The 12,454-nt window shown below is 22.9% G+C and overlaps 5 protein-coding genes across 5 annotated transcripts; 4 read left to right on the top strand and 1 right to left on the bottom strand. All coding sequences in view use genetic code 6, as the record gives it.

Moving 5' to 3' along the window:
• Positions 1–881: 881 nt before the first annotated feature.
• TTHERM_000016299 (transmembrane protein, putative) lies at positions 882–1,184 on the bottom strand (the record flags this gene model as incomplete). Its single annotated transcript, XM_012795707.1, has 1 exon — positions 882–1,184. One exon carries the CDS (start codon positions 1,182–1,184, stop codon positions 882–884), a length of 303 nt encoding a protein of 100 aa, XP_012651161.1.
• Positions 1,185–1,398: 214 nt separating this feature from the next.
• TTHERM_000016298 (transmembrane protein, putative) lies at positions 1,399–2,073 on the top strand (the record flags this gene model as incomplete). Its single annotated transcript, XM_012795706.1, has 1 exon — positions 1,399–2,073. One exon carries the CDS (start codon positions 1,399–1,401, stop codon positions 2,071–2,073), a length of 675 nt encoding a protein of 224 aa, XP_012651160.1.
• A 1,217-nt stretch (positions 2,074–3,290) lies between these two features.
• Positions 3,291–4,622, top strand: TTHERM_00016280 (zinc-binding dehydrogenase family oxidoreductase; the record flags this gene model as incomplete). The annotated part of the gene is made up of 3 exons (XM_001008408.3): positions 3,291–3,687; positions 3,746–3,889; positions 4,123–4,622. The coding sequence occupies 3 exons, from the start codon at positions 3,291–3,293 to the stop codon at positions 4,620–4,622; spliced, it is 1,041 nt and encodes a 346-aa protein (XP_001008408.1).
• A 1,286-nt stretch (positions 4,623–5,908) lies between these two features.
• On the top strand, positions 5,909–6,912 carry TTHERM_00016270 (ribosomal protein L51/S25/CI-B8 domain protein; the record flags this gene model as incomplete). Its single annotated transcript, XM_001008407.2, has 4 exons — positions 5,909–5,969; positions 6,035–6,247; positions 6,356–6,418; positions 6,710–6,912. The coding sequence occupies 4 exons, from the start codon at positions 5,909–5,911 to the stop codon at positions 6,910–6,912; spliced, it is 540 nt and encodes a 179-aa protein (XP_001008407.2).
• A 2,123-nt stretch (positions 6,913–9,035) lies between these two features.
• Positions 9,036–9,530, top strand: TTHERM_000016269 (hypothetical protein; the record flags this gene model as incomplete). Its single annotated transcript, XM_012795705.1, has 1 exon — positions 9,036–9,530. The coding sequence occupies one exon, from the start codon at positions 9,036–9,038 to the stop codon at positions 9,528–9,530; it is 495 nt and encodes a 164-aa protein (XP_012651159.1).
• Positions 9,531–12,454: the final 2,924 nt, after the last annotated feature.

The raw sequence follows: 12,454 nt of genomic DNA, 5'->3' as shown, positions 1-12,454 counted from the left end.
TTTTATGAGTTTGATTTCAATTTTTAATGTAATATTAATGAATGGAATTAATTGAAATTGCTAATTAATAATAATTTTTACAATTTATCCATTTATTTTGTAATTAAAAAATAATTTATTTTTGGTTAAATAATATTAAATATAAATGTTTTAATGCTTTAAAAAAATAATTATTTGTTAATCAATCAATAATAAAAAGTAATTATAAAGTTAATAAATAAATAAATAAATAAATAAATAAATAAGTAGCTAGTTAGGTAGGTAGGTAAATGAAAATAAATATATACAATTAAAAGTAGTAAGCAATGAGAATATAAAATAATAAATAATTAATATATTTTATCAAATTATGTTGAAAATTATCAAGCATTTTTAAGGTTTTTTCGGATATATTTGTTCAAAGATTTGTTTAATTGAAATCAAAAATGAATTTATTATATTAACCTTTAGTTTAAATAGATTATTTTATAGTAACTTTCATCTTGATGAATATTTAAGAGGAAAAATTATTGAATTTTGTTTGTTGTTTATCTATTTACTTGTAGATAATAGATTTGTAATATTAAAAACAGTTTTAGAAAGACTTTTGAATTAATTTAGCAAATAAAAAGCCTTTTTACTGTAGAGATTGAAAATGATAAAAAGAATAATTAAATTACAAAAAAGTAGAAGTTGAATAAGAAAATATAAGTTAGATTAATTAAATGAAAAAAGAAGTCGAATATTGTTTTTGGATTTTTGATTTAAAATATGATTTGAAATTCAAAAAATCTTTAAAAAACTCAAATTGGGAAAAAGCAAAAAGCTACATTTATTTTTTTGCTTACTTACTTTAGATAGTTGGTGCTTTTGTCCATATTTTTGTAATAAGCGAATTCAGCTCACACTTTAATAGTCAATTTATTCTAAGGATTGCTATTTATGCAGCTATTTGTGTTTTCGGGTTTTTGAATGTTGTAACCTTGATAAAAATATTTACAGTTCTTCGTAAAAGCAGTGCTATTCTCACATTTCATGAAAAGGAAGACGAATTTAGTGAAAAACATCCTTAAGATATAAGACATGAAAGATTCGGACAAGAAAGTAAAATTGATAAACACATTCATGAAAATCTAGAGTTTGATAATCAGTAGTAAGGTAGCAATCCAATTCACACAAGGAATAATGAAAGCATAGTAGTCCATAATTATAAAGAAGATGCTAATCACAATGCAGTCAACAGGGTTTCATAGAATTATCATAAAAGAACTAGTATTGTAAGAAGAAGCATATTAGGTGGATAGGGAGTAAATTTATCGTTAAATGTTCACTCTAAGATTTACAATTAGATTAATAATTTCAATTAAAACAAAGAAAGTCTCTCTTGGTTGAATCTTTTAAAATTCATAGGCTTATTTAATGTGCTTCTGCTTCTTTGCTTAGGACATTTACTATCAATACTTGCAATGGTTTTTAAAGTTCCTCCTTATTACACTCATAGAATTCTCTCGTCTCTCAACATTTTTCAAGCAATTCCAAACGGAATTTTCACAACAATAGTCGGATTTAATATTATTTTCAATATCATCTTTGACACGCCCTTCCTCAAAAACCTTCTCAAATTCAAAGAACTATAATATTATTTCAAGCAGCTAGCCAAATCTTCTGGCTATTTCTTTCTCTACCTAGTTACTATAGCTTGCTTGTTTGGTAGCATTGTCACATTAACGACTGAAAATAATTTAGATATCGCATCTATTTTCCTTATAGTATTGTTTAGCTTATATTACACATATCAACTATTTATTTTTTTAAATAGAAAATACTTTTGACAAGCAAACATATAAACACACACGCATACACATACATACTTATAATTTATTTATTTATTAATTTATTTTTCTCATAAAACAACTCAAAACAAAAGATAGTATCTAACTATATTTATATTTCATATGTATTTTAATTTTAATATACATTTGGCATGTTTAATTAATTTCCTTCAAAGTAAATAAACTTTTTTAAGGTGAATAAATTAAATTTGAAATGTATTAAAGTAAAATAAATCAGTATAAAAATAATTAGGATTTGTGATTAATAGGCTGTGCTGATAATAAATAGTTAGTCAGTAGTTATTGCTGCTATAATAATAAATAATAGATCAATTGAATAGATTGAAATTATAAGAAAGGATAAATAATAAAGGCAACTACTAAAAAATAATATAAATTTTAAATAATTTACATTTCATCTATAAATATCATTATATTTCATAATAAATTTACCTAAATGATTTTTATAATATTATTAATCAAAAAAAAATCTATCAATAGATAGATAGATATTTATCAAGCAGGTCTATTTATTATTCAATCTTATATTTTCTTTTGGCTAATTTTATAGTTGATACAAATAAATAAATATAGATGATAACAATAAAAAAATTTAACAAAATAATAGATATTGAATATTAATAATCCATATTTATCATAGATAATAGATATAGAAAATTAATAATCAATCCACATACATTTATCTAAAATAAATCACAGCCAAAAGAATATTATTTTATTTTAATTAATTTCTAAGTAATTAGTTTTTATTATTTTAAATAAATCAATCTAATAAATATGATTGATTGATCATAGACAATTTGATTAATAATTTTTTTTTTCTTTCTGAAAAGTCATTTTAAAGTTAAAAAATTCTTGGCAGGATTATATTTTATTTTCTATTGGATTTGATTCAACAAATCCAAATAAACTTTTCTTGCTAAATAAATAAAACAAATAAAGTCTTTTTTAAATGCTTTTTGAAAAAATATAAAAAAATTGACTGGTTTTAGTAATTATTTAATACCAATTTTCTGTTAAAATGTCAATAGTAGGACTGACTGGCTGACTTAATTAATATTTATTAGTTAAATCATTTAAAAATAAATTAAATTTTTGCAAATTTAATAAAGAATTTAGTAAGACTTTATTAAAATTTATAATAATAGTAAATGTTGAAAATAACCAGCTTCAAATTGAAAGAAATTATATTAAATTATTAGTATTTTTTAAGATTCTGCTTTATTAAGTTTACAAAAAATAGAACCTTTTACTAAAATCTAGAATTCAATTAACTTAAAAAATACGTCATTTATTTATTATTATATTTATTGATATCAGATAAGATTTCTTCAAAAAAATCCAATCCTAAATATATCAATCAATCAATCAATTAAATAAATTAATATTTAAAATATTTGTAAAAGTTATTTAACAACTAAAAAAAGCAAAGCATTAAAATAGCGCATTTTCATTAAAATGGAAGAGGAATACAACGTTAAAATTGTCCTTGAATCACGCCCAGGAAAAGAATATCCTGAGAAGGACTGCTTTTAAATCACTTATGGCAAGCCTCCAACTGAGAGCGAAGTTAAAGTTGATCAAATTCTTGTAAGAGTTAAATTCATTTCAATCGATGCAAGTATGAGAGTTTGGATTAGTGGTGCTAAAACTTACATGGACCCTGTTAATCCTGGTGATGTTATGCCTGCTAGCTGCATCGGTGAAGTCGTCTTTTCAAGAAGCCCTGATCTCAACAAAGGAGACTTGGTTTTAGGTTTGATGAAATGGTAAAAATACTTAATTCTAGATCGTAAAGGATTAATGAAAGTTCCCAAGGAATATCCTAACCCTGAACACTTTTTAGGAGTTTTAGGTATTAAATAATAAAATAAATAAGTTAACTATTTTTAATCAATTTATTTATAAAAAAGGGACAAATGGTCTTACTGCATATTTTGGCATGTTTGATATTGGCAAACCCCAAAAAGGAGAAACTGTAGTTGTAAGTGCTGCTGCAGGTGCAGTTGGTTAAATTGCAGTTCAATTAGCTAAATCAGTTGGTGCAAGAGTCATAGGTAATTAATTAACTCTTTCATCATTTACTTTTTATTGATAGAATAAAACTTTATATTTTTGTAGCTGATTCTTATCTATTAACTTATTTACTTACTTACTCATATAAAAAGAGATCAATTTAATCAGATAATTTAAAGCATATTATTGGAGAAGAATAAAAATATTATTTATGATTTCAATTATGTTTAAAAGAGACAAAGTTTGATTAAATCATTTTAAAATAAATTCAAAGGTATGGCTGGATCAAAGGATAAGTGTGAATTTGTAAAGAGCTTAGGAGCTGACGAGTGCATCAATTACAAAGAGGATGACATCTTTAAGAAATTGAAGGAATACTGCCCTAAAGGTATTGATGTCTATTTTGATAATGTTGGTGGTGAAATCTTGGATTTATGCTTGTTACTTGTCAGAGACCACTGCAGAATTGTTATGTGTGGTGCCATATCTGGTTACAATTCAACTAAACCCTATGCAATCAAGAATTACCAAAGACTCATTATTAAGAAAGGTTTAATGCAAGGATTTATAGTTATGGATTATGCTAAGAGATACAAAGAAGCTATTGCATACCTCGGTAATCTTATTTCCAAGAATTAACTCAAACACACAGAAGATGTTCTCTACGGTCTTGACTCTGCTCCTCGTGGGCTTAGACGTCTCATAGGTGGTGATAACACTGGTAAAGTAATCATAAAGTGTGATTACCCTGAAAAACAACAACCTAAGCTTTGATCAAAATTGAATATTTAAAATAAAATTTTTATACTATTTTACATATAACCAGTATTTTTTTCTCTAAGCTTTAAAAAATAACTTCAATTTTCATTTAAATAAATCATAGTTTAAGTATTTATTTAGGATTTTCATTTAAGTTTTTTGTGAATCTTCATAGAAAAATAAAGAAGTAATCCAATCAGTTTAACTAACACACATTCACTATTCTAAATTGAATTAAAGACACCTCTCTCAATCATGAATTAACCAATAAAATATGAAAATAATTCCTATTATCATCTGTATAAATAAATAAATAAAATGTGAAAATAATTCCTTTAAACATCTACCTTTAGGGTAGTAATAAAATCCCTTCATCATAAATAAAATATGAATTTATCAATAAAAATGAATAAAATTTACTATTTGAAAATAAAAAATGAATAAAATAAAACCTTTGATAATTAATAGAACAAATATGAATATAATAGCTTTCATCATTAATAGAGCAAATATTAATATAATTGCCTTTATCATATATAAAATAAGAATAAATGTTTTTTATGCATATATAAAATGAAAATAACTCTTTTCATTAATAATAGAACATTAATACAATTCCTTTCATCATAAGTAAAATTTGAATGAAAATCCCTTCATCATCAATAAAGAATATGAATAAAACTTCTTTTTTTGCATTTAAAAATGAATATTGTTTCTTTCATCACCAATAGAGCATTAATATAATTTCTTTATGGCCAATAAAAGATCAATATGGATTATTTAATAAATGATAAAATTCAATATTTTTATCTGAATAGTCAAACGAAAGCTTAATTGTACTGATTTTTTACTCTACTTTTTGATAAAAGGTAAACAAGCAAGCTAAGTACTTACAATTAATTAGAATAATTTTTTATTGTTTTTTTTGATGCTTATTTTTTAATTTAAATAAATCTGATTTGTTGGAAATATTTTAAAAAAGTTTGTTATAATTAGCTGATAATTAAAAATGTATGTTTTTATTAAAAGAGATCTTTTTAATTCAAATGATTCTATTAAATTAAAAATTTATCAGAGGTAATCAAGCAATCCAAAAAAATGAATATCAGTGCATACATAATATGTATGGGAGCATATATATTCAAAGATATATAGATACATACATACAAACAAACAAACAAAAAAGAAGTAAAGGTAGATTCATTATTTTGTTAATTAGATTTCTTTATATTTAGATAACTAAATTAAAAGAAAATAATAAGTTAAATAATTAATTAATCAATCAATTAGCATATATATAAATGTGTTCAAGAGGTGTTTTCTAGTTGAGAAAAATTCAACTTTAGTTTTGCGATTTCGGAGGTAAAAATTAATTGGAGATTTTGAGAATCAAAAAAGATTAATCTATTTTATATTTTTTCTTTAAGGTAGCAGCAAGGGTGTTAGAGACTTCATGAATAGCGATACAGTTAAAGAATTTATGGTTAAGAACCCATAGATCTAATTTGAATTTATCATGAGAAGAAATAAGCATCCCTTCTTGAGCGCTTAATATATAAATGGATTTGTCAAGGATATTTCATTAAAGAATTATGAAAGAGATGATATTTTAGATGAATTCAATAGAGCAAGATAATCATGTAATTTCATTTGCCCAAAATAAATCATTGAAAAGAATATTCTTAGAATTATATCTATTATTTTATTTATTGCATTTTCTACTTTGCTCAAATATTTTTATTTAATAGTTGGCAGAAAGGCTCTCCCTTTTGCTGGTAAGAAGGTTTACACTGCCAGACCTTCTATTTAGGGTAACTAATATTTAGAATAAAATCTTTGCACTGAATAAATTAATAATATTATAATCTAGTATGCATGCTAAATTGCATTTTTAATTTAATTAATTAATTAGCTTTTCTTGAATTAAAGCTAATTTTAAACTCTATTTAACTTACTATAACATACTTGCATACAGGCAAGCAAGCATACATGCATAAATACAAAGATAGATATATAATATACATGATATAGATAAATCAGGATTGCAAAGGCTTTATATATTGTTAAAAATATTTTAAATAATTGTATAAATATAAATAAAGGTAAATGGACTCCCTTAACTTGGAGCACCTATCCAAAAGTTGAATTATAAATGGTTAGAGAAATTAAAGAACCCTAAGAAGAAATCCAACTCGTAGATAATGTAAATAAGAACGTAGAATTAGTTAACTATAAAGATTTTGTTCATGCTTTCCTCAAAGACAAGAAAATTAACGAAGAATTTAACAGCCAAATCGTATAATGAGAAACAAACATCAACCATTTATTCATTCATTATAAAATAGCTAGCTATATAAAATTATTTTGGTACTAAGCATACCTCTATTTAAATAATTCATAACTAAAAGAAAGCGATCTCTATTTTTTATATTTATATCATGTAGATAAAACTAATTACTTCAAACAAAAAAATATTTGCATTTCATAATTTCCTAAAATTATTATTTTAATTTTGTTTATCTAATACAGTGGTAAAAATTATCAAAATAAATTAATAATTAATGAAAGTTTGTTTAAATCATTTCAGTTTTTATTCAATTAACAAAACCGTATTTTCTTGTTTACTTACAAACAATATAAAATATGGAAATTTATAATAAAGAAAAGTAATCTAGTTATTTATCTATCATTTATTCAGTATGTTGTTCAGTTAATTTTTCAGTCAGTCAGTCATTCATTCAATTAGTTAATAAATTAGCAAAGCTTGTTCAAATATAAACCAAAAAAATCATTATTGATTGTAAAATTACTTTTTACATTTCCTGGTTATAAATTTTTAAATGAATAAGTTTTATTTACACAAAAAGCAATTAGTAAAAATAAAAAATAAAGATTCTCATGAAAAGTTTTTTGTGAAAATTTTTGAGAAAAATGACTTTTAATTTTACTTGATAAAAGGCAATAAATAAGATAAATTAAAAGGATAAATAAAAAAATATCATACTTAGAGTAGAGAATGATAGTTAGTTAGATAAGTTATTAAATTTTAAAAAAAGAATTATTTTGGCCAAATAAATACTATAAAACCTTTTTGTATTAGTATATCTTGATACACTGAGATTTCTTTTTACTGTTTAGAACTTATAGAAATGTAAAAAAACAATCTATTAAAAAAGTTGCAAATATTTTTTAAAAATATTTAGAGAATTTTTTAAACCTCAATAAGAAATTCAAATATTTAGTTTCTTAAATAAAAATTTATTTTTTAGTTTCAATTGAAAAATAAAGTATTTATTTATGTAGATAGCTATTATGCATATATAATCAGCTAAATATTTTAAAGAATTTTCTTTTATAATATTTAATATCAATGTATTTAATAATTTATGTTACCTCCTACAATTAATGAAGGAAGAAATAATTTAATTTTTTGATTTAATATGTCTATTACAATTATTTAATAGGGATAAGGATAAAATCAAATTGTCATAGCAAAGAAAGGATTAAGTGTAAACGATTGATAGATAATTCTCTTCAATTTGAGAATTGATTTTCAATTATTATTTTATCTACAAAATTAAAATTTCAATATTTTAAAAAATTTGATTGATAAATAATTAACAATTAAATAATTAAAATTCATAAAAAGATATTTTTTTGATTAAAGGAAAATGGAAATCCAAAACAAAAACATAAAAAAAGAGGATCTAAAAACCTATTAAGGAAAAATTGAATCAAACAAGGAGGTTTTTTTTGAATTTTTTAGTTGGACTAAATAAGAAATCGAATACAATCTAGAAATTCTGAAAGAACTTATTGAATAGAATAAAAATAAAGCTTTTTTATATGAATTTTATTTAGTTGAAAAAATGTAACTAAAAGTTCAACAAAAATGCTAAAAATTTGAGTAATACCAGAAAAATTATAGCGAATTGATACTCATTATAAGCAGCAACTTTTAGAACTAGAATATTTCTTAAATACATCAGATTATAGACGTGTTTAAAGGAGAAATAATAAATTTGAATATTCAAATATAAAATGATAGCTTTGGGTATAAAGATATGAATAAATTGTCTAAGTTGATTGAGAAGTTTTCCAACGCTAGAAAATTAAAAATGACATTTAAGAAATTTAGTAATGTGAGAAACGAAGGTTATATGGCTATGGGATCTAAGATTTCTAAACTTAAAGAGTTAAAAAAAATAAAAATAGTATATGAAAAACCATTATAAGTCTTTTAAGACCAATTAAATAACTTTATTAATTTCCTCAAAAAGCTTCCGAAACTTGAAGAATTAACTTTGTATTCGAGTGGATCAGTAGATAAATAAAATGAATTTTATTTGAAAAGCTTAGAAGATTTGTCTCTATTAAGATTTAAATTTGAAATAAACTGTTGGAAACCTAAATTTAAAAATAGTATTGATGAAACTATATTCTAGATAGCTCAGGCTAGACATATCAAGCACATAACTGTTAATGCCCCTAATAGAGGCATGGAGTAATCTTTGGTTTAGAGGATTTTAGACTAGACTAATCATTCTTCTAATCTAGACAGCTTTACATTTAAGTTAAATTTCACTAAAAAAGAATATGATTAGATTAATGGATTAGAGTAAATTAATGGACTAGAGTAAATACTGTAACTAACTTAAGAAACAAAAGTATTCTTTTCAATTAAAGCAGGAGAGTTAAATAATTTAAAAATTTTAAAGAACTTCTTAACAAAGTACTCTTGTTTAACAGGACTAGAATTAATGCATAATTAAGCCTATGAATTAAGCAACCTCTTGGAAGAAAATCATTTTAACATGCTAGCTGTGTTGTAAAAACAAGAAAAACTTTAGAACTTCAAACTCACTACTAAAAATGGTTCCCTTTAGAATTATATAGTTCTTTACGAAAAGCTTGCTATTATGAAATCATTAAAAAAAGCTTGTGTAAATACTTAAGGCTATTCTGGAATGCACCGCTTTTAAATCAAAAAATTAAAAGAAGGAAATTTCTCTCTTTAAGATACAATTAAAGAAAACAAGGAAATATCATCAATTTATAATAATTCTTTGTCTCTTGAAATATTTCATAAATAAAATGAGTAAATTTTTTTAACTTCTTTACTGTAATTGTCCTAATCTACTCACATTAAACTTTTAATAAATCCTGCTTACTCTAAAGATTACTAAGGGTGTCTTATTGAGAAGTATATCTCCCCTTTAATTAATTATACTTATAAGATATTTACTTTAGAATTAATCTTCGATTAGATAGAAAACAAATAAGAAGAAGAAGATAAAAATGAAAGAACTAAATCGGATTTTGAGAATGAAGAAAATTAACCTTCTTAAGGAATTTAATTAAATTTTAGCATTTTAAAAGCTTTGTTTTAAAAGCAAAATGCTATTTAAAATCTGAAAGTGAAAATAGATTCAAATTTTTTGTAAAACAACCAAATAGTTGATTTATTTGATGCAATATAATATTGTCAATTGTAAATACCTAAAACAAGTCTTAACTTTGAATTTTTAGGACAATTAAACTAGTTTAAAATGATTCAGGCTTATAGCAAATTTCCCAAATCCATCAAATAGCCAGATTCTTTATGGATTAAACAAAAAGGTAGCTAGTATTACACTGTAATTTCAATCTCTGAAGAAGCAGAAGTAATCAAAGAAAGTGTTAATAGCTTATTTCAAGCTATTTTAAAAAGAATTTCTGAAAATGACAACTTCTCGATAACTTCAATTAAATATTTGAGAAAATTTTATTACAACAGTGATGAAAGTCATTTTTGGAATGAATTTAGAAATAATTTAAACAATTTACAAGCTCTGCCTCAGTTAGAAATTGTTTATTTTCCTTAAGTTAAATTTGAAAATTCTTGGAATAGTAATTAAAACTGTTTCCGTTTTAATTATTTAAAAAATTTAATGAATCTCACTTCACTAAGAATCGAATGTCCTTCTGTCTGCTTTGAATAAGAAATTGAATTGAATTCTGATAAATAATACTAATTCCTAAATAAATTAAAGAAGTTGGATATTACTTTTGCAGGTAAACCTAATCCTGAATATAATGAAAAACTGCTTAACGATATTATTTTAAGTTTAACTGTTGTTGAAGAGTTGACAATAAAAAGTTAAAAGGTTTATTTAAGTGAAAAAGCTCTAAATTAAATTCTAGAAAACCTTTATAAGCTAGAGAAACTGCAATAATTAGACATATCTTTGGCACTAGACGATTAAATTGGCATATCAACCATCATAAAAGCTTAATAAAGATTGTAGTAAATTAGTAAAAATGTTAAATTTGATTTCGAGTAGTAAAAAAGAAGGTTTTTATTAAGCCAATTTGTAAATTCTTGGGAACTTTCTTTAGATATAGGATTCTAGTACTAGAATAATTATTTCTTTTAGTTGGAAGGTCCTTTACTTTGTGAAGAAGATCCCGAACTTAGTTTATGTGAATAAATGAAGCAGGTAGTAGTTCATTTAAAACATTAAGATGACTTTGAAAGTTTTAAGTATTTAACCAAATATTTCTAAAATAAAACCAATTAATTCTAAGAAGTATTCTGCATAGTAGACAACCCAAGCCTTTAATTCTTTGAAGAAACAGTATAAAATACTAATAAATTAGTATATAATTAGTTTCTTAAGATTTCTGTGTTAAAAATTTAAAGAGTGATATAAGCGAGAAGCCAATGTTTGCAAGTCCTCAAAAAAATTAATAACTAAAATTTAATTGGTTTTAATTTCTATTTCATTTAGAATCCCAGTATTGTAGATTAAGAAATCTATGTAGCTTTAGCAAGAAACCTAAAGAAACTAGCAACAATAGGTTATTGAAACCTCATTATTATTTTATCTGTAAATCGCTTCTTTTATTTTTTTATATTCTAAAAAAGTATTTTTATTTTATGATCTCTCGAAAAAGTATTTCTGTATTTTTGAACATTTTTACAACTTACATAAAATAAATTTGTGAAAAAAACCAAAATCATACAACTTAAACATATTAAATTATATCAATCACCTAATGTAATTATTTCTATTAAATGTTATTTTTATTATTCATTTTTTTAATTATTTTATTTATATTTATATTTAATAGATAAGAATGATACTTGTGTATTAAAAATTAGATTATCTATCATTTTTTTTATCAAAATATTTCTATTCATATGATAAAAACTTAAATTCTTTTCTCAAAAAATTAAAATTATTGAACAAAAACTAAAATGAATTAATGGATGGAGGAATTTTTGATTCAATGGATCTCTTCCTCTTATGATTAGTATCTTCAGTATAAGTGACTTTATCCAAAGAGATATTTAACTAAATATAATATTATGCCATAACAACCATTTTTAAATTATAATTTTATCATATTGTGAATTTTTTTTATTATCAAAATATTTCTTATGATGGAAATGCTTATAATTCTTTTATGAAAAACTTAATTAGTTGAAAAATATTTAAAATAAGTGTCATTACTGAATTTTTTTTTTCTCTTCCTAATTTTAGCTACCTGAGTAAATAAATGGCAATCAGTCTAAGGAGTACTTAGCTTCTAAATTCATAAAATAATCATTATATATTATTAAGTATAATTTTGATAGATAAGTACAAATAGACAGATATTTAATCATCATTTTTGTTTTATTTAGATTCATCAATTTATTTCTTGTACAAAACTAAAATTTTATTAAAAACTAAATTTTTAATTTGTTCTTCTTTTTTATTTACATTTAATACATGTTTAATTCAATCAAAAGCTTTCTTTTTATCTTTATTTATTTTTTTATTTATTTATTAATTTATCTGGTTAGTTCTATCTGTCTACTA

Source organism: Tetrahymena thermophila (assembly GCF_000189635.1).
Source record: "Tetrahymena thermophila SB210 genomic scaffold scf_8254803, whole genome shotgun sequence".
NCBI classification, from domain to species: domain Eukaryota; phylum Ciliophora; class Oligohymenophorea; order Hymenostomatida; family Tetrahymenidae; genus Tetrahymena; species Tetrahymena thermophila.
This window is presented reverse-complemented; position numbering and strand designations above follow the sequence as displayed.